At 46.1% G+C, this 27,563-nt stretch overlaps 1 protein-coding gene across 1 annotated transcript in view; it reads left to right on the forward strand.

The window, feature by feature from the left end:
- Positions 1-27,563, forward strand: part of LOC307070571 (protocadherin-15-like) — a gene marked incomplete at its 5' end in the record, with an annotated part of 157,721 nt that overhangs the window by 125,315 nt on the left and 4,843 nt on the right. Inside the window, 7 exons of the mRNA XM_079729078.1 lie at positions 1,053-1,180; positions 5,637-5,858; positions 8,938-9,026; positions 11,047-11,223; positions 14,125-14,343; positions 18,076-18,231; positions 27,135-27,156. Coding sequence (XP_079585204.1) covers positions 1,053-1,180; positions 5,637-5,858; positions 8,938-9,026; positions 11,047-11,223; positions 14,125-14,343; positions 18,076-18,231; positions 27,135-27,156 — 1,013 coding nt within the window. The remainder of the gene's footprint in view (positions 1-1,052; positions 1,181-5,636; positions 5,859-8,937; positions 9,027-11,046; positions 11,224-14,124; positions 14,344-18,075; positions 18,232-27,134; positions 27,157-27,563) is intronic.

Below are 27,563 nucleotides of genomic sequence, written 5' to 3' on the forward strand. Positions count from 1 at the left end.
ATACAGTGAATGAAGTCGCCTCGGGAGAAAATATCATATTATAATAACATATTATATCACACCAATTTACCCACCAATGTACCCTCCGAGCATTGTGACTCGGTGACAGGCGTAAACACAAGTGTCCTGTGTGTGTGTGTGTGTGTGTGTGCGTGTGCGTGTGTGCTCATTAGGAAGCATTGAAGGAGACAATATCAACAGACTTGCCCGCTAACTAGCTCTCTGCTCTAATCAAAACATAATTAAACTCCTCGTGGCTGACTTGAAGTTGTCAGCCCTGATCAAAATAGTTAGACAAAAGAACCCATGGCTTCGTATAATTAGACGAGCGAGTTCAATCTTTCAGAGACCTTCAATGATGGAATGTATTGATTCCTATCTGGGAAGATTATATGCTGCCTCACTTGTGCTGAAACATCTCGAAAATAACACAAAAACTATATAGAGAACATGGAGGTTGTTGCCACGACATACACTAACCAGGTTTTCATATTATTTTGTCCCTCAGATGATAATCTTGACATCTTTCAAAATGAACCTGAAAGTTTTTACTCTGCTTTCTTTGGGATTTTCTGAATCCTTGGCATTATGAGCTTTCGTGTTTAGTGTAACTCAGTTTCTGGAAAATTCCCCTGACCGACAAGAATTTTAACAATGTCCAAACGTGCAGGTCAGCATATTTGGGCAGAGAAAGCCAGGCAACCAGGGACATGACTTTCCTCCTACAAAACTAGCCCTCTTTTGGTGTTTTTTTAGGCAGGCAGCGTACACAATTTTTGATAGCCTACTACAGAGGCATAAGGCACTCGTAGAATTTGCTTTATTTTGGCATTTCTCTCTTCTTACCACTTACCTTCACGCTAATTAAGCAGTAATTAAAACAGTGATTTTTCGTATGTGTAATTACGTAGAGTAATGTTAGGTCCTTAATGAGCAGGGAGCGGCTAGGCACATCCTGCTCAGCAATGCCAACAGGTTAGACTGCCGACAGTCTCAAACCCCAGAACCTTCCAGCTAAACCCCAGCCTGCTGTTTCCCTGTTTTCCCCCCAGCCAACACGGCCAAGGTGTTCATCGACGTCCGCGACGAGAACGACCACCGGCCCGTCTTCAGCCGCCGGCTCTACATCGGCGGCGTGGCCGAGGACACTAAGACCTTCTCCTCTGTGCTGAAGATAGTGGTGAGCCAATCGCACGCATGCCGCTTCCCTGGGTCCCACCCCCTGCAGTGGCGGCGGCCATTTGATGTGTCACATGGTCTATTTATGTACTTGACATTCATATGCCAAGCTGAAAGGGTCATTTATTTAGAGAGAAATAGGTCTTGTTTGTTTTTAAATAGCAATGCTTTATACAAGGAGAAAGTAGAACAAAAGCCTTAAAGTTATAATTGGCAGAAAATAAAATGGGGAATAAATAAATACATTATGAGAAATATTTGGTGTTGTTCGCTCTAGGTGTCAGCTAGTCTAATGCTGTGTAATTTTACTTACTTTATTTATTTGCCATTTAGAGAGTTTTCTCCAAAGTGACTTACACTGTTGTTTGAGATATATAGAAATGTCATTAATGAGCATGAAGAAGGCTAGGCTAGGTCTCGCTCCCAAGATATCGACGGGGGGACTGCAGACAATGGGCTTGAACCCAGAACCTCTGGGCGGGCCTGGGAGTCCATCAGTGTGTATCCCGGTGTACACCTCAGTGGAGCGGGGAGGGCAGTGTGTGTGTCTTATCTACTGTCCATCTCACGGACGCTTAGCCCCTGAGCTCCTGACTCTGCTGGGTGACTCAGCACATCCACTCCCTGTAGCACCATGCCCTAGCACCTCTCTCTCTCGCTCGCTCGCTCGCTCGCTCACTCTCTCTCTGTCAGTATCTTTGTATTTCACTCTAATTCTCTCCCTCCTGGATTTAGGATCACAGTATTCAACTTGCATTACTGCTCAGGAGCCTTGTTTCCGCCAATGTATTTTTAAGTATCCTATTAGAAAAAGGCTAATTAAAAAAGTGAATAACTTTCTCCTATTTTAAAACTTTTTAAAAGTTTCCTTAAAATTGGCTTGACAATGAGCAAATGGAACCACGGACAGTGTCTCTAATGAGGGGATGTCACTGTCTATGTTTAGCAGATTAGTGTATCTGGGGGTATTGTGGTTGTGTGTGTAGGTGTATGTATGTGTCAATGGGATTGTGTGGTGTGCAGGTCAGTGTTGTGATTGCATCTGTGTGTTTGGGTTTCTGTGTGTATCTCTATGTGTGTCAGGGATTGTTTGTCTTTGTGTATGTGTTTGTGTCTAAGGGATTGCGTGTGCTTGTGTGTGTGTGTGTGTGTGTGTGTTTGTGGGGGGAGAGGGTTTGTGTATGTGTGTGAGCATGTACAGGTTTTCACTAGTGCTTACAAACAGCGTAGACGTCAAAGCTATTTGGTCTCTTTCTCTCTCTCTCTCTCTCTCTCTCTCTCTCTCTCTCTCTCTCTCTCTCTCTCTCTCTCTCTTTCTCTGCATGCCTGACCGAACAACTGGAACAACTGGAGCGCAGGAAGCACCTTGCTCTTACTTTGAAACGTTCCATTCCTAAAATAAAAAAATAGAAGGAAAGTCAAAAATATTATGACTCCAGCTTTAGTTTGGGATCCTATTTGTGGTCATATCAGTCCCCAAAAGATTTGATAACATTCTGCATTGTTGAGAATATCTAATATGGTGAAGATCTAAGTGCTTTCTGAACGGATGTTAATACAGTAGTGATAACAGCACGCTTCATTTTATATAATGCAATAAAACAAGTTTAGTGTTGGAAGCAGTGGGAAGCCAGTCCATATAAGCTGCAACTGCATGTTTGATTTGATTTGAAATTAAATAACTTTCCATGTTTGTGAGTTAATTTGACAAACATTGGATTCCAAATCTCTATTTAATGACCTGAAAGCCATACTACTTAATTTACCAAAGAATATTGTTGTATTTACTTGGGAATTGCTTTACGTTGTGTACCTACATACTTTACAAGAGCGTTGTTTATATTGCGCTGTATAGTTTGAAGTGCAATGTAATCTCAGTGACAAGCCTAAGAGGGGATGCTTTTAATGGCCGATATTTTCTAATGTTGTGCTCATGGTTTCCATATCTGTATTTATGGTCAACATGGCTTTAGGAAATCGGGGCCCCGTTCAATTGGTGATGGAGGTTGATCGCTCACAAGCACTTCCCTCTAAAGCTAGCACTAATCATGGCTTTAGAGGGAAGTGCTTTGTGGGCGATTGACCTATTGACCTCTATACTTTGTTGGGATAACTTTAAGATCAGTGATCTTAAAGTTATCCCATCAAGTTGCTAACCTGCAGTCGATGACGACATTCAGGGTTGTTTCTACATCGTAGATCGTTGCCGTCTGATGTCCTCGGTTACAGTGATGCAAGGAGTCCAGCTGGGGGGAAGTGGCTCACAGGTTATCTCAGCAAACCGTAATTACTCGCTGTGTGTATTTGTAAAGACAATTGGGTTGTGTGGAGTTGGCAAAGTGTCGTTCACATTAGGAAATTGCTTGACTTTCAGCGCGAGAAGATTGCACAGGGATAACAGTTTAGCGAACAATACCGTAACTCAATGTGACCCCTGGGCTTGTAATCTGGGATCCTGTAGTCCTGCTATGCTGTAGCAGAACTTCTGGGAGACGGCACAGAGCCTTGGCTGGAAACCAAGAACGGCGAGGGGTAACACTGCTCCCTGTTTCATTACGGAGAAATTCTGCCAAAGAGAAATTCATTTGCGCGAGTGGATGAAGCTTTGAGAAGTGTATTTTAAGAAGTGCATTCCACTGTGGCCAGTCTCCACTGTGTTGATTTAAAACCTTTCCAGATACTTTTTTTAACTGTTTACTAGTGGAAGGAGGTTTTTTGGGGTCTCGATATGAACACCTTATCATTCAAGACCGAAAGTCACGTTTAACGCTCTATTCTGTCATTGTTCTTACAAAACAACACTGCATTCAGACACGTTTCTGAGGAGCTGGTAAACAGCTTCTTGCTTGCTTGCAGTGGATATTGACGTTCAAACCCCCGCACTAGAGGGGAAGTCCCTATACACAACATGATTTACCCGTCCGTCTTGAGGCAGAAGGGGTGTGCTGGTCAAGGCTGGGCTGTTAAAACCTATTTAATGCACAGACGACACTGGAGTTCAGGAGCTTATGAGTTAAGTAATGAAGACATTCAGAAGTGCTAATCCGTCAGAGGGTTATAGGAGATAAGGAGAGAACTTTCTGGAATAAGTCGACAAACCCTCGCCGTCTGCAGTGACGTACTTGCAGAGTCACAGTTCACTGACTCGGCCTGAGCGGGAAGAGAGGACAACCAGATATTCCTCCACCACTCTGGTTTCATCATCAAATGGTTTGAGCTGCGGCCCTTGAAACTCACTGCCCCCAATCATGCGGTCCTCATCCTACAATGGTGTCTCTGTGGAGCACCTTCCCTTCGAACAACATACAAGCGCATCAATGCAAAATTTTGTCTACAACCTCGACGCCCCCGCAGAACCGCTCACAAAGCCTTCATCGTCGGTTTTTCCGCCTGACACATAATAGATTGCGAAGTTGACTTTTTTGTGCTGACATCAAGGCCAAGATTTAGCCCTGAAGGCTTTTAAAACAATATTAATCTTTCGTGTCCAATTGCCATTTATATCAAGCCGAATCAGTTTTCCTCTTAATGATTGAACAATTTGAGCATTTCACCCTTAACGTTAGTATTTCACACTATAACGCACTTGGGGAGTTGTATTTTTGTTTTAGAGTTTATCATAAGGGAAGTCTGTGTCTCTTCCCGCCTCTCGAATCTTGACGTCTCAATATCTTGATATAAAGCCAGCCCTGCCATCGGCATCTTATTGTTTCTCTCTCCCTTACGTTGCCAATGCCGAAGGGGAAAGCAGAGAGATTGCTTCTATTTATCAATGTCACTATAGACAAGCAGCTCGTAAAATCGATGTGGGCGTGGGAGCCAGCCAAAGCATTCATGATGTAGCCGTCACCCGGGGAAACTATTTTGACCCCTATTGGCGAGGTGGTATCACTACAAAGTCATGGCTAAGCGGCATCACTACACAGTCATTGTCCAGTAAATGTCCAGTGTGTCTTTGCGTCACCAAATGTGCTTTCAATGTGACAACAAACACTTTTTCTTTCTTCGGTCGGTAAACGCCTCAAATGAAAAACTTTTCCTCTTTATGGGCTGAATTGTATTAACTTGTAAATATGTTTGTTTTTAGTGTTGTTGTTTTTGACTGCAATGTGGAATATTTGATTCAGGAGACATTGTGTGCCACAAATGACACTTTTACGTTCTTCTTGAATGTAAAGTTTATCTCTTCTTGCATTGACATTACCATTCAGTGTGTGTGTGTTTGTGTCACTGCTCGGTGCGTTCAGTTGTTGTGTGCGCACTCCCTGGTTACTGTTCACTCTGTCCAGACGTTTTATTTAAGAACCCTGGTTTGTCTTGCAGCACTTGGAATTGTTTGTTGTTGCTCTGATTCTGATTGTCTGCTTCGATTATCCTCCGCCGTGCTTGGAAGTCCCTTTGGATGGAAGCATCTGCTTGGCAAATGATGACTAAATACGTCTTTTAAACCACCACAGGCCACCGACGCAGACACGGGGAACTTCAGCGCCATGGCGTACCGGCTGATCATCCCGCCGGCGGAGGAGGGCGCCTCCCACGACAGCTTTGTGATCGAGACGTACACGGGCGTCATCAAGTCGGCCATCAACTACCGCAACATGCGCCGCTCCTACTTCCCCTTCAAGGTCATCGCCACCGACGACTATGGCAATGGCCTCAGCAACAGCGCCGACGTGGTGGTGAGTGTGTGCGGCGAGGGATGTGTGATGGGGTCAATCCGTTCCTTTGTTTGTTTGTTTGTTCACTTGCTCGACCGTTCATTTGTTCTTCCGCATCAGAAAAAGTGCAGATACGATGGCAAGCGTGGCTTGAGATTAGTGATGCCGTCATTTCATTGATTCGTCGTTTATGCATTTGTTCACCATCAACAGAGAATATGTGGTTAGGAGTGTGGCGAGATATCGGTGGCATGGTTAAGTCATTCATTCACTCATTCGTCGGCAACAGCGCAGATTTTGGCGGAGACTTGTGGTTATCTAACTGATTCATTAGTCATTCTCATCTTGCCATTCATAATACATTTTTGTTCATCCTGTAAGTGACAATGTGTGGTCAACACTCAACGTCATCATTTCATAAAAATTATTTCGTTCAGGACATTCAAGGACAGAAAAGTATAACCACGAAAAAATGGAACATGAAATTATAAGTAAATAGAGAAAATCAATCAGATGCATTAATAATGTTCACCCACAGAGCTATGTTAACTGACATCATTGCAAGGATTGCAACGGGGTGAATTTTTATTAACGATGGTGCTACTTACGAACAAGAAAAAAAAAACATAGGCTTAGAATGCTGGCGGGCTGTAATAAGAACCACTGTTTGGTTTGATGTTACGACTAAAATTGTAATGATATGTCTTCACACCCGCACACACTAATACACACACTATGCACACAAACTGACACACATTACGGCGCCCACACAACACACACACATACACACACACACCCACACACACACACACACACACATTCTTTCACAAATTCAAACATAGTTTGGTATAGTTAGCAACCAGCCAACCTTTTATAATGGGTTCATATTTAATTTGAGTTTCTCTCGTGTTGCTAAGTTTATCATGTGTTCTGATGATGAGTATGATGATGATTATGACGATGAGGATAATTATAAGGATAATGATAAGGACAATGAGGATGATTTAGGTGATGATGATAACCGAACACTGCGTGGAGGTTGTCTATCTCAGTGTTGTCAAACCTGTGGTACGCATACCATTGGTGGTATGCAAGGGTACTGCAGGTGGTACGTTGGATTTTATTCTTAAATTAGACACAATTACAAAAATAGAAAAGATTATAGAAAAATAGATGTAAATATAGTATTATGGCTTAGTCAAAACAGTGTCAACCTTTGTGCCCTTTTTCCGTTTGCATATGAGACGGTCAGCAAAATAATAATTAAGCGGTACCTCAAAAGCCAAAGGTTGGGAACCCCTGGACTATCTCCTTGTCCATTTAATAACCACTCCAGTACGCCATGCAGATCCAGCTCACGCTACGAACACAAGAACCAATTCAACCCTGTACTGCAGAGACCTGCAAGTCTTCATCGCTGCGTAATTGGTGTCTCTGTGTCGGTGTGTCAGTGTATGCAACGTGTGTGTGTGTGTGTGTCCTGTGGGTTTGTGTGTATCTGTGTATGTGTGTGCGGGCATGCGCATGTGCATATCTAGGTGTGTGTGTGCATATATCCGTGTCTGCACACTGGTAGATGTCATCGTGGCTCTTTGCCGTTGTGACTCTTTATCGTCTCACTCTACATTTTTGTTTCATCCCCTCCCCAAAAAAGAATATTCACCACCGACCCGCTGCGCTGTCGCCCCGTCTCCCCACCACCAGCCCGCCCATCTCCAGCCCACCCAACCCCCCCCATCCCCGGTGCTTCTCCACCCAGGCAGGCAGGAGGTTTATGGAGCGCTTCATGTGGAATGTTCCGGGGCTAACAAGCCTCTAATGAGACAGAAGGAGTGTGCGGGACATCAGATGCGTGGTGTGTGCGAGTGACGAGAGGGGCGTAACTGTGACGGCTCGGGTCCTTTTCAGCGGGAAACGTAATTTCCACGGCCAAGCCGCACGGGAGCTCCGGCCGCCCAGCGGGGGGATTAGTCTCCACACACACACACACACACACACACACACACACACACACAGACACCCCTCCCAGGCAGTTATCTCCTGGCTGACGGCACCGGATGGGAACGCTGGTAGGGTTGTGTGGTGGCACCGGTTCAAGTGGATAATTAGTGGAGCCGTGTTTGGACTGTTGTAGGGCCAAGACAAACACAAATACACAAATACACACACACACACACACACACACACACACACACACACACACACACACACACACACACACACACACACACTGACAGATGGACAGATACATACGCACAGAGGGACACTGATAGACAGCCGGATCCACCGATGGGAACACAGGTAGACTGACAGACACACACACACACACACACACACACACACACACACACACACACACACACACACACACACACACACACACACAAACACACACAAACATTGTAATACTAACAATCAACAAACTACTACTGTTTTAACTGATAGCGACGATTGTTTGTCCACGCAGTTGTTGCACTGTTTTACGGTCTGCTGTGTATATAACTAAGATAACCTGAAACAAAGTGTTTTGCTCCAAGGTTGGGTTTATATTTCTCTGAAAGACAGACTTTCTGCTTAAAAAACACCAACACACGCCAACAAACACAACATCATCAGTGTGCCTTACCTGTCAGTGTTCGGCTGTGGTTGGATAAAGGTTTTTTATTGGCAAACATTCAAATCGAATTGGTTCTGAATTCTACAGGGGGGTGCTGGTGTTTTGAGCAGTGTACTAGCACCTCTCAGTTTTGGCACCCATAAAGCCATGATAACACCAATGCTGCTTTGCCTCTGTGGGGTGAGAGCCCCAAGTGTTTAGTTTTGCTGCTTCTGCGTTGCTGTGCGTTTTTCGACAGCGGCCCCCTGGACACCCCGAGGTGAAACCAGTTCAACTCTCAACTATAGGAAAAAGCGGCCAATGACATTAGGTTGCAGTATGAGTATTCCTTGGTTGCTTTACCAAAGTAAAACAGGGGAAAGGTGCAGGCGGCTGCTCTGCTTCTTATCTTGGCTTCAACAAAAAGGTTTTTGGGAGATTGCCCCCTGACTGTGTCTTTCTTTGTCTTCCTTTGTCTTGGTCTCTCTCGGGGCCGCGTGGCAGGTTTCAGTGGTGAATGCGCTGGACATGCAGATCGTGGTCTCCAACGTCCCGTCCACTGTGGTGGAGGAGAACAAGGACCAGCTGATTAGGTGAGACAATGTTTAAATTGTCAGCCGACTGCCCAAAAGCTGCCGGACTCGAGCTGTTGGTTATCAGTCAGAGCACATCATTATTCTGCATTAGTCTGCTTTAAAGTCAGACACAGATGTATTTTTATTATTATAAAATGTTTTATTGTTATTTATTACACGGGTCTTCTCAATGCCGTGGAATTGACCACTGTCAAGGAAAGTGGATTTTTTGCCGTCTTTCGTATCACTCCGCAAGTAGTCCGGTAACTTATCAACCCCAGCGTACTCGGTTGCTAAGCGTCGTCAAAGTCTTTGGCAGACTATTTCTCTGCTGATCACCTATACAAATGCTGGTAACAAATAAATTGTAAAAAGACACGTCATGTGAATTTTTTTTTCGTTTCGGCAAGTAGCTGTGTAATAAGCGGGACAATGTATAGAGCGTCGCCAGTCAAAATAAGCCCCTTCAGGGCGAACCGGACACCGACGTGAAGCGGAGGTGTCTTGCTTCGGGGCTTATTTGGGGTGTCTTGCTTGGGGCTTATTTTCCCGATAATGATCGGCGTTCTATACATTATCCCCACATATTCATAACATGAATTATTTGAATCAATGTTTTCTTATTATTTGTTGTCTACCTATGGATATGTATTTCACCTTCCAGGTTAAACTTTATTTTTCATAAACTGTTCATCAAGTCATTTCTGCAGGAATCCCTGCGCAACAAATACAGTTTTAATAACTTAAATCAAAGAGTTCCATGCAAAACACATTTGTGTTTATTATCCCCAGGAAAGGCCCTGCGGGGGGGGGGGGGATCCTGCATCTTTGATGAAGTGCGATAATAATTCTAATACTATAAAAGTCAAACAGAAAATGTCAACGCAATCTCACACCTTAAGCTCCAGCGCCGAAAGAAAACAAACAGGGAGGCAGTTCACACCAGCACGCACCTGGAATTCACTGTCATGTGAGGTTTTCTCTTCCCTATTGACTGTAGTCATGAGCTTGCAAATAGACGCCCGGTCACGTCCACTCGTTAATTGAACTTGTTCAAATGCAAACAGCTACTCTGTTTGCAGGGCCTGGTGGGCAAAGCTTTTAGCCTTATTAGCTCATTGGAAAAGCAAATGGCATTTAATATTTGATTTCCCAGTGAGTTCGTTGTTGCGTCTGCTGCGCCTCCTCTTCCCCGGACGCCGCACACACACACACACACGCACGCACACACGCACGCACGCACGCACACACACACACACACACACACACACACACACATGCCCTAACACACACAGAGATACACAAACATACGTACATAAAACAAACCTATTTGGGGTGCTTAACACTCGGTGGCGACACCATGACACCACGACACCCCGGGCAGGGCACTAGCGGGGCTCACTGGGAGCGGTCCAGGCCCATTTTATATTGAGTGCCCGTGGCGTTTCTCCGCCATGACACCAGCAGCCACCGGAGGGTTTTATTTCTATTGGCGGTGATCTGGAGTGCAGATTTACCGCCCCCGCCACCCCCGCCCCTGCCCGGAATAATTTATCTCAGAATAGTTCTGCCAAGAGTTCAATGTCGAGAGACGAACTGTCCCGATGGGGGGAAACCCGCTGCCAAATGAGGTACTTATAATACAGCGGTTGGTGGGGGCTTTCGTTTTGCTTTAGCTACCATGACCACAAAATGAATCACTAACGATATCAACACGTCCGCCTTTTATGGTAATGTTCCCATTGCACTTTTTCTTCAAGTGACTTTTGTTTTGTGCCCAGATGTGGGTTCTGAGGTCACCACCGTCCCCCCATATGTTTTCCGAAAAGTGTCAAAGTGTCTATTACTGTTTTTGTTAAAATCTACCTCGCAATTTAATCCAATTTGTATTGTATTAGATTGATTGTATAATTTATTGTGTGATTTGAATCCATTTCATTTGTTATTGTCGCATTGTTGCCCCATGACCCTTGTTTTGCATGAAAACTGTTTATTAATGTATTAATAAAGATTGTTTGATTCAAAATCCTTTTCGTAGCATTCTGGAGCGGTATGTCCAGGACCAGATACCCGGCGCCAGGGTGATCGTGGAAGCCATCGGGCCCCGTCGCTACGGCGATGGCTTCGAGCTGGAGAACTACAGAGAGTCTGACCTCACGGTGTACGCCATCGATCCGCTCACCAACAGAGCCATCTCCCGCCAGGAGCTCTTCAAGTAAGTCACGGAGCAAAATGGAAATATCTATAATGTCATTTCCATAAGCAACTACTCTTCATTTTAGCAGGGGCTTTCGTCCACAGCGACAGTGGTTGAAAGTGTTTACTAAAGAACTAGATGATCAATGAACAAGTAATTTGGTCATTAAGGAGAAGATATGGGATAGGGCATCTTTATGAGGACATTGGGGAATGAACCAACAACCTAACTACAATGCTTCCCTGCCTCTAGCTAGGGCCTCCCCTGGCCTGAGTCAAACTGATTGGACTCTTGGGCCGGGTGGGGCTGCACAGATTAAACCAGCCAGCACCACACACACTCAGGGAGAGAGCACCTTGTATCATTGTCTGCAAACTTTTACAATGAACCAGTTTTCAAACACCACCACCCTGCACTGTTGTCTGGAGGAGCCCAGCAGGCCCCTAGATGGAGTGTGGCAGCCACCTAGGTGGCGTGAAGCATGCGCACTGCCACAATTTTTTTTTTTACTTTAATACACAAGGGTATATATTCTACTTTTATACCCTTGTGTTATTTACTATGAGAGTGTAGTCCCCTGTTGGTTAGTGTACAGCACTAGCTCGATCTCTCTCTCTCTCTCTCTCTCTCTCTCTCTCTCTCTCTCTCTCTCTCTCCCTCTCATTCTGCGGTCTTTCCTCTTTGCCTCCCCTGAGGCACTGTGCTCTCTGCAGGTGTACCTGATCTGTTGTAGAGGACAATAGCTCAGAGACAGAATCACATAATGGCTTCACGGCGACAGGAAGATAAAGTGAGAGTAAGGAGGGACCGGTGTCTTTCCATCACTTCCTTGGCAGTTGTTTCCCCTATAGCCCCCTCTCCCCCAAAAGGCTTTTTAAAAAGGCCGGCGGTGGCACTTTGCGCCGAGTTTCCACCTGTCAAACCCAGGGTCCCTCGTCAGCGGGTGGGTTTCCGCGTTTAAAACACTAACTTGACCACCAAGAGGGCAATGTCGTCCAATAAAGCGCTGTATTAGACAATATATAAAAATACATGAAAGACAACCCGGTGCCTTGGAAGAGACGGCTTTAGCAGCCCCCCTGTGGCAGTGCAGCTCTTCAGCAGGTTAAGTCTGCACCTCAGGACAGACTTCTGCCCCTTTCTCATAGTTCCCTCAGCATCTTTCAACAGGCCCCGGGCGCCCAGGCTTTCAGCACTGACGTCCCCCTGCTGCATGAGAGGCGGAGGCAGCGGAAAGGGGACCCCATACTGGGCAGACTGGCGTTTTCCTTTTCTTCATCCTTTGACTCAATTTTGGAAACTTTCCTCTCTGGTGGCTCTGTGTGGCTTCCTGTCACTTTCGCTTTCGTCCTGGCTTCCCTGCTATTTCTTGTACTTCTTGTACTTCTTGCCACCCCTTGGAGCCAGTGTCTTCTCTCACATCCCTGCTTTTTCGCTTGACTTGAATTAAAGAAGAGTAGCGTTTCAATAACCCTCCCCATAGCATGTTGACTCCATCGTTATGTGTCGCTTTGCATGTAGTTCATGTTGTGAGTGATAGTGTAGAGGCTGAGGTGTTGGACTCCCAGCCCAAAGCTTCAGTGTTGTTTCCCCCAATATGAATGCAGCCCTAACCTCCACCTGCACCTTCATGTCCTGTGTCTGATTTCACTGGAAGTGACTTCAGATGAAAATGGCTCTGTAATGGCTAAAGAGAACAGACCAGAGCTAGATTGTATCGTGCACATCCATAGAGTTGACCGAAACTTAACCTTGCGCAAATAGTGGTTCCTTATTCTCAGTTATCACAACCCTTGGAGTCCTTGGCTCATACACACTGTTAGTCAAAGAGACCTAAAGCGCTACCCCCTGTTTTAACCAGGAGCCCATAGTGAGTGTGTCTACCTTATCGTTTAGCTGCAGTCCTTAGTTTTGAGAAAGAGGAGGATGGCAACACAAACGCAAACGACTCATGGACGAGACCCTCCATCCCTCACACAGAAAGGTTGCTGCTGTCGAGCAGTCGCCCGTCCCAGACTTGATCCAGGGATTTGGGGAATAAAGAACGCCTACTATAGCGTTTCTGTGAAGAGAAAGATAGTGGTAGATGGAAAGCTACTAGCGGTGGCGGTGTTGGTGGATGGTGGGGAGGGAATGTATTGTAATGTGTAACCTTTAGCCACCTTGAGTGTAGCACACTTGGCTTCATGAGGAATGGTGTCTCAGGAGGATGAGAGAGAGTGAGAGAGAGAGAGAGGGAGAGAGAGAGAGAGACCAGCAAATTACCTTCCTTTCTTCTTGTTTTACCTATAGAACAGTGGGGAATCTGACAGTAATTGGAGGCAGCAGTGCACTCAAACCTTTTTTCCGCAAGGTGCATAGGAATGGACATTAGGGGTAATTCAGTTGTACATTCAGCGAGGGCGTTCTTGTGGGAGGGGCTTCTGTCTTTGACTGCATTGGTGTGTTACACTTTGATTCATTGCAAAATTATATGTCGCACTGTAGGCCTGTTCTATTACAGTGTGAACATAATGGTAATTCTAACACCTCGTAAGCCCATAAGATAAAGCCCAGAGTAGCAATATCAAGTGGAAAGACGGGGAAAGTTGATTATTATCAATATTTAATTATTATTTGAAATAAGATTTAACACGCATGAGACACGCATCTCAATAAAGGAATTTAGCGAGGGAATACATTTGTACGATAAACGTTATTCAACAACGTAAATCAAGCAAATGCAACATCACTTAACATCCACATTTTACAAATTTTACACAAACATAAGCGCAACGTCATTGTAAATCGCGCAAGAGCCACTTTATGACGTTTTCAATATAAACATCTACTGACATCTGACATCGCTAACCGTACCGATATGAAACATGCAACGAGCAAGGTCATTTCCCCAACGTCCTCATCCTCTGTCCTTGGCAGGTTCCTGGACGGCAAGCTGCTGGACATCAACAAGGAGTTCCGGCCCTACCTGGGGGAGGGGGGTCACGTCATGGTCATCCGCTCCCCGGACATCGTGGCCAGCTTGAAGAAGGCCGCGCAGGCGGTGGGCTACACCGAGGGGGCCCTGCTGGCCCTCGCCATCATCATCATCCTCTGCTGCATCCCGGCCATCCTCATCGTCATGGTCAGCTACAAGGAGTAAGTGTCTGCCGTCGGGGTGGGGAGGGCGGGGAGGGGGGTGTCGCCATGGTAACAGCTCCTCATGCGCCAACACGCTGGTAAACAAACGCTGGCGTTCTCCTCTTCGCGTGCGGGTCCTCCTCGTGCGACCCCTTGTTGTTGTGTTTTGTTACGCTCTTTTCTCCAGGAATGGGAACTGTCAGTGTTCCGACACAGCTGAACGGCGGATTTACATTTCCGTGGGAGAAGAAGCATTTGTATCTGGTTGCTCATGAATTGGAGACATTAATGCATCTGACTCCAGGGTATTCCCCGCAGCAACGCGCGCCCGGGGAAGCAGGCGGGGGGGGGGGGGGGGGGGGGGGGGTGTAGTGTGTTCAGGAGGACACCGCCACGTTAGGGGCCGTCACACATGGTGGATACCACAGAATACTAAACGGGATAGGAATGGAGCGCCACGGTTGACCAGGGAGTAAAGTGAGACAAGGCTTTGGTGCGTCCATCTGTCTGTCTCTATCTCACCTTTGCCTACTAGTAGTCCGCCTCCACCACTCCTTGTCTCACCCTCCCTCTGCCTGGCTGGCTGTTGCTTCTTTGTCAGCCTCTCTCTCTCTCTGTACTTATCTCTCCTAACCCTGCATCTGCACCTCTCTCTCTTTCTTTCTCTCTCTACCTCTATCTACCTCTCTCTCCCTCTACCTTTCTCACTGGGTCTGTACCTCTCTCTCCCTCACTCTCTGGATGTCCAGGGTTAATCTCCAGGCTCATGCTCTGTGAAAAGAGATTAATTAACACTCCTCTGTGACAAATGTCCATGTCCATCAGTGGTCACAGAGAGACTCTTTCACACAAACGCTCACCCTCGCACACACGTCATTTTTGGGTTGTATCTTCATTGTTGAATGGACAAATATTCACATAACAGTCCCACACAAATACATACAGGCAAACACACAGACTCACGCACACAAGTACACTCTCGCACACAAACGTCCTCACGGGCACACACTCACACACACACACACACACACACACACACACACACACACACACACACACACGCATACACAGACACAAGCACACCTGCATAGATAAACACTGTATGACACTGACAACAAGGGCTGCTTCTTCCGCTATTTATTCATTTTCCTCTGGGAACCAATGAGTGTTCTCCCCCTCCCTGTCCGCCTCAGACTGAGTGTGTGTTTTTGTTTTTCTGTCTGAGTGTACGTTTGTGTGTGTGTGTGTGTGTGTGTGTGCGCTTGCTTGTCTGTGTGTGTGCCAGCCAGGCGGTCTTGGTGATGGACTGGGCTACTGACACTCACATGCCGTCACTCCTCTTATTGAGCAACTTCATTGTTCTGTCCGCCCCGTGCCACCTACGTGTTCATGTTGTTCTTGTTAAAGACAGCTTTGAACTGCATCCAAAGTGTGTGTGTGTGTGTGTGTGTGTGTGTGTGTGTGTGTGTGTGTGTGTGTGTGTGTGTGTGTGTGTGTGTGTGGGTGAGTGAGAGACAGTGTGTGTTTGGATGTGTAAGAGAATGTGTGTGTATGAGTGGGAGACAGTGTATGTTTGTTTGTGTGTGTGTGTGTGTGTGTGTGTGTGTGTGTGTGTGTGTGTGTGTGTGTGTGTGGGTGGGTGAGTGAGTGAGAGACAGTGTGTGTTTGGATGTGTAAGAGAATGTGTGTGCATGAGTGGGAGACAGTGTATGTTTGTTTATGTGTGTGTGTATATGTGTCTGTGTGTGTGTGTTTGTGCGTGAGTGTGTGTGTGTGTGCGCATCTGTGTGTCTGAGTGAGAGACAATGTGTTCTTGTGTGTTCTTGCATGTGTGTGAGTATGAGTGAAAGACAGTGTACGTTTCTGTATGTGCGTATTTGTGTGTGCATGTAAATTCACCTTTGAAGTCCCAGCGAAAGAGCGGGTGTCATCCTCTGTTGTCTAACTGGCTGGTCTCTGGGTGGTGGTGGACGGCTTACATAAGTGTTGGTGGCCAGCGATGACATGTTTATTGTTCCCAGCAGATGGGTCAAACGGTCGGCTCAGTGTAAACATGCTCGCTGCAGATGGCTACGTTACGGCCCCGCTAGCCCTTAGCATACGAGGCGGTGTTCACACGCTAGGCCGTGCAGATGGCTTACCCGGCGTTGCGATCAATTCCAAGAGCATATTTTAAGTCTTCTGTAGGAGGATAAATATGGGTTTTGTTTTGGTCGGGAAATTAAATCATTGTGTCACTGTTGAAATGTGTTTAAAAATCTAGCCTTGGCTTGGACAAGAAGAAGCACAGAAAAGCACATCGTAATTGAAAAAATAATTGGTGTGGAATAATTGGATTAAGCAGTGAGAAGTTAGTGTCAAAAGAGGGAGGGGATAAGAGAGAGAAGATGTGCGTTGTGTAGACAGCAGTGGCTGCTGGCTCTGGAGGCTGAGCACTTCATCGCTGTCACAATAAAACACTAGGCTATATCTATTACACTATGAATACATAGAGGGAGCTCTTTGATACTGCATAGTATCAGCGAAAAACTGGATTTGGAAAGGTAGAAAGGTGCCATGAGAATAATACACTTTGTTTAAAGTGTGTCACAGTGTGGGTGTGTTTTCTGCATGGCACACCAACAATATAATATTCCCTCGGTACTAAAGTTTGGTATTTTCATTGTAAATCTGATCATAGTATGTTTGTCTAACGTGTTTTCCTCCCCCCCCTGTCTCTGTCTCTCTCTCTCACTCTCAATCTCCCCCCTTATTTCTCTCTCATGTGCTGCCTGCGAACTTCTTCACAAGATTCAAAGAGTAAGTGTAATTTTATTTATTCATCAGGAGTAATCACACCTCCACTGCTATAAAGGCTCCCAACAACAAGCCCTCTGCGTTGTTCATCAGTCATTTTAATGGGGGCAAGATTGCGCTAAAAGGACCATGATTCTTTGTGAAAATGACTTGAATGTCTTGAGTATAATGGCACCTTGCGGCATTCTTCCGGCTCCCACCTGAAATTGCAGCTGTTCGATCAAACGAAAGCCAAGCAAAAGTCAGTCAGCAACACTTAAAGATCACGAGATGTTTTGATCTTTTAATGTTCCTATTTAGAGCAACTATGAGGAAAGAGAAAGAATTGGGAGAATGGTACCATATTACGACACTTTGAGAGATGGACGGATGGAAGGCTGGATGTATGATATGTTTTCGATGAATGGATGGATGTATATAGACGTATAGATGATGGATAGTTGGATGATAGATAGATAGGTAGATAGAAAGATAGATAGATAGATAGATACAAAGACATATAGATGATAAATGAATGATTGATATAGATAGATAGATGATGGGTAGGTAGATAGATAGATAGACAGACAGACAGACAGACAGACAGACAGACAGCCAGACAGACAGACAGACAGATACAGGGGCGTAGCCACATGGGGGCCACCCCTGGTCAGAGGTTGGCCACCCCGCTGGCCCCCCCGAGTCTGAAAAAAAAAAAATCCTGAACGGAAACGGTCTAAACAAAGCTGAAATATACGCACTTCAGTTTGATCTGACTTTGTCTGACTTTTAAAGTGTTACATTTTGACCCCCCCCCCCCCCCCCCCCCCCCCCCATTGATGATGGATGGATAAATGGATGTGTAGATAGATTCTATCTGAAACCGATGTTTCATCTCCACTCCTCCACTAATGTCTCAAAGCGTAGATGGACGGATAGAAAGACACATTGGCTGTGTAGAAGATGCATGAATAGATGGATTTATTTTGCCTCCAGCCGCCAGGCAGAGTGTGCCAAGACCGCCAGGATCCAGCAGGCGCTCCCTCCCGGGGCCAAAGGCGCCCCCCCGCCCCCCTCCGCTGCCCCCCCAAGAACCACCAACCAGTACGAGGAGCTGGGCGATAGCAGCATGTGAGTGGACCACAACCTCTGCTCATTATGGAGGATCAGTGTTAACAAGTTATAGTGGACCACAACCTCTCCTCACTATGGAGGATCAGTATTAACATGTTATAGTGGACCAGAACCTCGCCTCACTATGGAGGATCAGTGTTAACATGTTATAGTGGACCAGAACCCCTCCTCACTATGGAGGATCAGTATTAACATGTTATAGTGGACCACAACCTCTCCTCACTATGGAGGATCAGTATTAACATGTTATAGTGGACCAGAACCTCGCCTCACTATGGAGGATCAGTATTAACATGTTATAGTGGACCAGAACCTCTCCTCACTATGGAGGATCAGTATTAACATGTTATAGTGGACCAGAACCTCGCCTCACTATGGAGGATCAGTATTAACATGTTATAGTGGCCTAGAACATCTCCTCACTATGGATGATCAGTATTAACATGTTATAGTGGACCAGACCTTCTCCTCACTAATAAGGATCAGTGTTAACATGTTATAGTGGACCAGAACTTCTCCTCACTATGAAGGATCAGACTTAACATGTTAATGTTGGACCAGAACATCTCCTCACTATGGAGGATCAGTATTAACATGTTACAGTGGACCAGAACCTCTCCTCACTAGGGAGGATCAGTATTAACATGTTATAGTGGACCACAAACTCTCCTCACTATGGAGGATCAGTATTAACATCTTATAGTGGAACGGAACTTCTCCCCACTATTGAGGATCAGTGTTAACATGGTTATGGTGGACCAGAGACTCATATTTAAGAGGCTTTGTTTTTTGGGTTTGGTTTTGATAGTTGGGGTTGTATATGGGTTATTATAAATTATTTGTATCCATAATGAATAATGTTTTTTATGAATTACGATGTTATCATTTTTATAATTTGCAGTTAATAAGATCATGATGGGTTTTAAGATTTGCTCTGGATTAATATGGATAATTATGGATCATTAAGGATTATTGTGTGTTATTATTGATCGTCATGCATGATTATTGGAGTTATTGAAATATTATGCATTAGTATGATTATTCCAGATATTTAAGGATCTTTTTTCTTATGTATGATTCGGAGATTAGCGAATGACAAACCGCTGTGGGTTTCTCTTCATCAATGTGTTCCGTAGTGGAGCCTCACATTTATCAGCTGCTTGATCACGGCAATTAGCAGATATTGATCAAGCGGGGCATTAATAGCCTATATAATGTTCCAATATCCATTTACTGTTGTATGACTATTGCATTAATTGGATAGACATTGTTTTCTAAAGCAACTAACAGGGAATTCAGAATCATGCAATCATGGAGCAGATAGAGTTAAGCATCTTGCCCAAGGATGCCTACAGGTTGGTAGTGAACACTGGGGATTTAACCCAGTACATTTGGAGTCAAGAGTGAATACCATAGCCTCTACTACACTATCCTGTCCCTTATGTGATTTGGTGTGATGTTTTCTTTTTCGTTTTTCAATTGCATTGCTCATAGCATTACACACAAAAAAAAGTCAGTCAGGCGTTCTTCTTTCAAGGTTACAGCTGATTGAAAGAGAGTGCTTTGATTTTCCCTCATGTTTGGTTCTGTTCAGTTTATTTTAAAATTTTCCCCCTCATGTTACTTTTATTGAATGCATCATCGTCACTTCCTGTGCTTCCCGGATTATTTGTCTATGCCACAATTCAATTTGAGCTTTCATGTTAAACACAGCCAGTGTGCAGAGGAATGCTAATGGCTTGGAGATGACACTGATAGAATTTAAACCATGGTAAATAGGGTGCTTAGTCATTTTTATCCAATTCCTTTAAAAGGAAGTACTTGCAACTTCTTCTTCTTCCTGGTTTCCTGCTTAGATAAGAGGTAATTACATTTTAATGATAAGCCAAAGATAAGCTCAGAGTGTCCTTTATTGTTCAGAGCAGCTGTCAACCAATGCTAAGAAGAAAAATTAATGCATTTTTTTTTTGAGGCGGGGGTCTTCTGTGAGCTAGAAGAGCTAGTAGCTTGAGTGTCTCAGACATCTTTCAGTCTTTCAGACATGGTGTCATTTTGTGTTTTGAAGTAACCTTACCAAGATCAGGAGAAAATTCTGTGAGTTCAGTATCAAGTCATGGTTGTGACAGCTGTGGTGTTTCTAAGTTTTTTAAACACCTGTGATCTTCCACAACAGTCCTCCATGGCAGGGCAGGAACCAATTGGACGCAGAACCGAAGCACACAATGATATGCAGCGTTGTATATTATGCATCCCTGTCTTTTTACCATGTCTTTTTTTTCTCTCTCTCTCTCTCTCTCTCTCTCTCTCTCTCTCTCTCTCTCTCTCTCTCTCTCTCTCTCTCTCTCTCACTCTCTCCCTCTCTCTCTCTCTCTCTCTCTCTCTCTCTCTCTCTCTCCGTCTCTCTCTCTCTCGGCCACATTTCCATTCACTTGCACCTATTGGGATTCAGAGTGCAGTAAGTACTCCATGCAATGTTTTAGGGCCTCATTAAAATACAATATCAATACATTATGTTGTGAGTAGAAATTAAATATAAGATATTGTCCCCGCTTCTCCCATCCTGCTGATAGGTTTAGCTGGACGCTTCGATTGAGTTAGAGATAGTTCATGTCAATGTGTTTTTTCGGAGATTCAATCTTTGGAATGCACAAGCGTGTGTAGTGTGTTGTTGTTGTTTAATTGAATTGTTGGGTTCGTAAATTAGTGGCGATGCAGTGGAACCGATGGTAAAGTATAGTGCTACACTTTTAGCTAATACCCTTAGTAAGTATTCCCCTAGCCTTCATTCACTTTAAGTCGAGCCAGATTGTTTTCTTTTAGATTTGGCTCTGTTGATAGTGTCTAATCTATGATTAGGCTTGTGCATAATGGGTGGATGTTGTCTCTTTGAAGCAAATGAATTTGATGGCACCGTCATGGACCTGAAATATTATACTTCTAGGAGATGGCTCATTGGATTTTATTTGCCTCTTCTGACTTAAAATAGTGAATTATAAATAGTAAATGTAAGCTAAAATGCAATACTACCGTCCCCGTACAGGGTAAAAGGCCTGAATTTGATTTTCTGATACAGATCTGGTTTCAGGTACACAAAAAAAAACATGAATGAGGACTTTAAGTTTCCCTATGGTTTTTCCTGTCGTTTGCGGGTAACATATAAAAGAATGAATGTGACCAGACGGATTACAAAATTCGATCTAGGATGAGAATTGGCTCAAGATGAATGTAGTCTCATAGCATACAGGTTCAGAGATGGTACAGCACTCAAGTTAGAGCAAGGCACCATACTGCAAACACTAGAACCAATTCCTTGCGCCTGGTCAATGCTGGAATAAAATTGCCTAGACGCTTTTCCCTCACTCTTCCCTGTATACTAATGTATCCACTCCTCTACGACAATTTACTTTGTTCCACCTTTTACTGTTCCTTTTCCTTTTCCCGTTCATCCCTTTTGACCTTTCCTTACTTTGTTCCTAACTGTTGACTATTCTTTAGTTTTAACTCTTCTTTTTGCATGTTTCAAGTCTGTTCCTTCCTTCTCCCATCCCGCCTCTTCTGTTGGGCTCAGGGCTAAAAAGTCTGTCATTGAGGAGGCCGACCGCCAGAGGATTCTTAGCTCCTTCGCCTGTCGCGCCCTCACAGCCCACGCCAACGGAGCACTGCCCGGAAACCTGCCCAAGTCAGAGAGCAACGTGACCTTCCTGTCCGACCGCAACCCGCTCACCACGCACAACCCCCTGTACACCGAAGACAGCCACGTCAACAACAACAACAACGGCCTCCGTCCGGGCGGCACCATCGCCTACGCCCAGAGACGCTCCTCCCCCGCCGGTGGCTCCCCGCCAGGAGCGCCCGTTGCGGGGTCCGCCACGTGGACCCAGCCCTCCCGCGCCCACGGAGGGCTGCAGAACTACGAGACGCCGCGGAGGCAGGCCCTGATGGACCCCGTGGGGTGGGAGCTGCAGCTGCGCAGAGCGGCGGCGGCGGCGGCGGCCACCAGGGGGCGCCAGCACAGCCTGGACAGCCTGGACCTGCTGGAGGACTTGCCGGGGGAGCCAGCGGAGAGCACGTGGTCGGGGCGCGAGAGGGCGCTGCACTTCGGGCTAGCGCGGGCCACCTCCTACCAGGAGCAGGGCTGGGACTACCAGAAGCGGGCCTCCTCTGCCCTGGAGACGGGCTGGGACTACCAGAAGCGGGCCTCCTCTGCCCTGGAGACGGGCTGGGACTACCAGAAGCGGGCCCCCTCCTCTCTGGAGCCGGGCTGGGACTACCGCCAGGAGACACGCTCGGCCGACGTCCGGTTCAGCGAGCGAGACGGCGACGGGGACACGCTGGAGATCAGCCCCGAGGCCCTGTTCTCCATCTTGGACCGGCCCTACACGCCCGTGTCGGGCCACGAAGGGGCCCCCAGGATCATCATCACCCAGGGGGAGGAGGAGGCGCTGGAGGGGCCGACGATGCCCCTCCACAAGAGATTCAGTTCCAGCCTGGGCTCCATCGGCGGCTTCATGGCGGACGAACCCTGCCAGATCACCGTGGAGATGATTCCCGACCCCCCCCAAAAGCCAGCCCCTCCTCCTCCTCCACCTCCCTCGCAGGCGCCAGCGCCGCCGCACACTCCTCCTCCCCCTCCTCCTCCTCCTCCCCCTCCCTCTCCTTCTCCCCCTCCCCCTCCCCCTCCCTCTCCTCCTCCTCCTCCTCCTCCTCCTCCTCTTCCTCTTCCTCTTACCCCTCCCTCCTCGCTCGCCCTCTCGCCCCACCAGCCCTCCTCTCCCCCGCCCTCCAGCTACCAGGCACCGAGACTCCAGGACCCCCAATGCCCCCTGCCTTCGGCCCCTCCTCCCGTCCCTAGCCGCATTCCTCCTCCACCTCCTCCCCTTCCCCCACCTCTTCCTCCTCCACCTCCTCCTCCCCCTCCTCCCTCACCTGCTATCGTCGAGGCTCCGCGGCCGACGGTGCAGTTCGTCCCCAGCTTCCTGCCCCCCGTGTCTTCCCTGAAACCAGTGTCGGCCCGCGTTCTGGCTCCGCCTCCTCCTTACCTGCAGGCCGGAGGAGAGAGGAAACGGGAGCTGAAGGGAATCCTCCGGAACATCCAGAACCTGGCCGAAATCGAACGCTCTGTGGCCAACCTGTACAGCCAGGTGGACAAGACCTGCAAGGTGCCCAAATTCAACAAGAGCGCCCCAACGGTGGAAGACGTGGCCGCCGGTGATGGTGGAGGTGGTGGTGGTGTCGGTGTCGGTGTCGGTACCCCCGCTCCGACCATCTCTTCTGGAGGTGGTGACGACGGCGGTGGACAGAGCGTGCCCGATTCCTCGGTTTCTAAATCGGGCGTGGAAAGCCGTGCAAACTCGTCAGCAGAAACCACGAAGAGCCTAGTCAAAACGGCTGCCGTTCCCCAGCCCACGAGCCAATCACTGTGGAACAGTTCACACGTGGAACTCACAGAGCTCGAGCAGCCGTTCTCCCAGTCCACTCTGCTCTGATTCACCCTCCTTCTCTGTTTTTTTTTCTTCTTAACTGTATTGTTTACTATTACTGTTTCTTTTGTATCTCCACGCCACATTGAAGCGCCATGTTTTTTTTAACGTAGCCAATATACTATTAATACTGTTTCTTTGCACCAGGTATTAGAATTGTATTAGCCAGATGCTATGTATGGACGTTGTTATGACTTTAGTGAGCTTGAGTGACTCTTGGAAATGAGGCATACATAATAAATTGTCTGCGTTGCTATATAGGGTTCCATGGTAACAGGAAAAGCTAAGAAACCAAAGACTTTTGACGGCGTAAATCCCGAATGAAATCTACGTCTTCCTCTTGGTAAAGGTATCTGGTGGAGGTCAACTAATTACGGATAATTAAAGGATAATACAATTAATCCGGAGGGTCACTAATCACTGTTGTTTTAATTAACTAACAGACTAAGTGGTTTATACATACAGTAGAATAGTCTTTACCACAAGGATAGGTCGGCCACAAGGATAATACTAATATAATATGAAATGTATTCCATAGCTAAATACAGTTAAATATTGCAATTAAATGGAGTAATACATGAAAAGAGACACCGGCATAAAATATTCAGGCACTGTTGCTTTGGGATGAGCTCAAATTGGCGGAGTCAATATCATAAGATGAAGAATAATATTTTTTCACAAAATCTATGAACCACGAATCAAAAATAAAGATTAATGGAGGCTCAAAGTGAACTTCAGAGCGTTCTTTTTTTTTCTCAAATCCCAAATATGTTTAAAATCAGGTCGACTCCATTAACGTTGTCGCTTATCGCAGATAATGAAGCAGTGATCCAATTTTTGTATTCATATTTATCCATATTTATTCTGCTCAACCAGGTTTTGCAACAAAACACTAAATACTGTGAGAGAGAGACAGAGAGAGAGGCTTGTATTTTTCACTGGTAAAAACAAAAGGGAAAGCGCCGTGTGTAGTGGAATAGACTGGAGAGAGGGTACAACAGCGCCTGGCATTTCCCAGCATGCTGAGTTAGCCCGGAAGAAAGGGAGCTGACCCCCGGGGGGCGCATGTCTCTTGACATGCCTCCGCAGATCCACTCAGCCTGATGGAGTCTTCCATGCGGGGCTGGCTTGTACACCGTAGCCCGCTAATTAGACCACCAATCAATCCTCACACACAAAAGCCTGCCGCCGGTGGGACTGTCAACCACCATTGCCCTCCTCCTCCTCCTCCTCCTCCTCCTCCTCCTCCTCCTCGTCCCCGTTCACTCCTCCTCCTCCTCGTCCCCGTTCACTCCTCCTCCTCCTCGTCTCCTTGTTCAATTCTCTACTGTACCCCGGTCGCCTGTCTCTTGTCTTTTCCAGCTTTTTGTTTGTTTTCACATCTTTTTTTCTTTCTTGTAAGGCTTGTCTTTCGGGCGCCTCCTCCTCCTCCCACTCAATTATCTGACGATTGGATCGGCCCCTTAAGACTCCAGATTGCAATCGGCCTTTCTCTCACCCGTCTCTCCCTCACCTTCGTTCCCATTTGTGTTTGCTCACTCCTTTTGTTTCCCACCACCTCTGCTCTTTTCTCTCTTGTCATTCTTTCTATTTACGTGATGCACACTCGATGTGTTGTTTCTTGAGACCCTTTGCTTAATTATTTCAGCCGCTGCCTCCCCTCTCTCTCTCTCTGTCCCTCTCTCACTCCTGTCCCTCTCTCTCTCTCTCTCTCTCTCTCTCTCTCTCTCTCTCTCGCTCTCTCTCTCGCTCTCTCTCTCTCTCTCGCTCTCTCTCTCTTTTTCTCGCTCTCTCTCCCTCTCTCTCTCTCTCTCTCTCTCTGGATCTCTTTCTCGCTCTCGCTCCCTCTCTCTCTCTCTCTCTCTCTCTCTCTCTCTCTGGACCTATTTTTCTCTCTGTCCCTCTCTCTCTATCTCTCATCTCTCCCCCTATCACCCACTCCTTCCAGAGCAATTCAGAGACGTGTTTGTGTTCCCATTGTATTTCCCCTGATGGGGTGGATCCAAAGGGTAGCCAGTATTCATTGTTCCCAGTGCGCAGAAAATTGTTAGGAGTCGGTGTCTCACGGACGTGTTCATTCACGGCCCCGACAGAAGTTTACCTATTAATGGAAAAAGTACCCTTTTTTTTCTTTATTTATCTTATGTGATTCTATCATTGGTTGTATGATGCTGTTCAAATTACTTTTCTCTGTCCTTTTCAAAAATGCATTCGAGAAGTGTTGTGAACTGGTAACTGGAAAACAAGTCGATATCAACGTTCCTGTCAATGTTGTTTTGTTGTTGTTGTTTAGTAGTTACGATTTCCAATCATGGAAACATAGGACCAACTTTACAACCCGACACATGACTCGCTCTCATAGGTCTAGAGTCCATTTTCTCTCTAACTCTGTAGCACCCCAACCCAACACCGCTTCTCCACCTCCACCTCCACCTCCACCTCCACCTCCACCTCCACCACCACCTTTCCCCGACCAACTCCCCTCCGGTTAAAAGGCCTGTCTGCTAAACCTGTCCACTGGGCCATTCATCTTGCTGTTTCCCACAAGCAGCCAGGCTCCAGCAAGCAGAAGGTCATCCATCAAACCCTGCTTCACCCAACGCACATAGCCTCAGGGGGGGTGGGGGGTTGCTAGGGTCATACCGACGTGGTCACCACCACACCCTATAATAAGTGATGACTGTAGTGTAGCAGAAGCTCACATCATTGCTTGGTCATGTCTATAATTATATATATATATATATATATATATATATATATATATATATATATATATATATATATATATATATATATATATATATATATCCAGGCCTTCTGTCTGGACTGCACACTAGCATCATGTTGCTGGTTGACTGCTAATGAGAAAAAGTGTCTCGTTTTTCATTTTCATTCCGTTCATCGTTTCGCTTCTCCGGTTGTTTGGTTGGTTGGTGGGTTGGTTGATCTGTCGAAGCAGTCATGCTGGTTGTTGGTCGATCGGTTCATTCATTTATTCATGTATTCCCGTTATTTGTCGGGACCAATACTTCTCTTTGCCTCAAGGAATGTGCTAAATGTGCAGTAGGTGCACATATCAAAGGCCATTTCCAACCGCATTTTTATTTGCATACAACCTTGAGATGGGTCGCCTAGATATGGATAAAAAGGAATGAGCCCTAAATCCACTGATAAGAATATGGCCCAATGTTTTCTCCTTTGCTGTGGTTTTTCGAATGAGTAAAATAAATACATACAAGCCTGTGTGATGGACAAAAAAAAATGCCCAGTAAGTAAGACAGAAAATATATTCCATCGTCAGCACTATTTTAACCGCTGTTGTTTTTACCCTTCAGTTGTCAGAAAGCAGTTTAACTATTTGCTCCATCAATCCATACTCACTGTTTGTTTCCTAAATTTCTCTTTTCCTCCGGCACACAGGAGACGGGGCCGAGGGCGCCAGGTAGGCTTACACCGTTACGGTCTTTCTTTTAACGTTATTATAATTGCATCCCCTTTCTTATTATTTATTGTGTGCCAATACTTTTTGTTGTCACTCTGAATGCATCCGGTAGAGTCCTAAGATGCCCATTCTTTTTCTTTGATCCATCACCAACTTGATGAAACGGTGAATAAGATTAAGATGCAATCTCCGCCAAAGTACTTCTGACACCACGGTTTCAATTTGATTTAAAAGCGGTTGGTATTCCATTCCAAGCGCTCTTAGAAGGGCAAAAAATGCAAAAAATCTGACAGATAAGCATTTTTTCCCAGTGTCTTCCTTTCCACGCATGCAAAGGGAATAAAGGCCTTCACAGACTCACTTGACACAGATAAATGGTTTGATAGCAACTCTTAAAAGCCAGCCTG

Source organism: Pollachius pollachius (assembly GCF_949987615.1).
Source record: "Pollachius pollachius genome assembly, chromosome: 2".
NCBI classification, from domain to species: domain Eukaryota; kingdom Metazoa; phylum Chordata; class Actinopteri; order Gadiformes; family Gadidae; genus Pollachius; species Pollachius pollachius.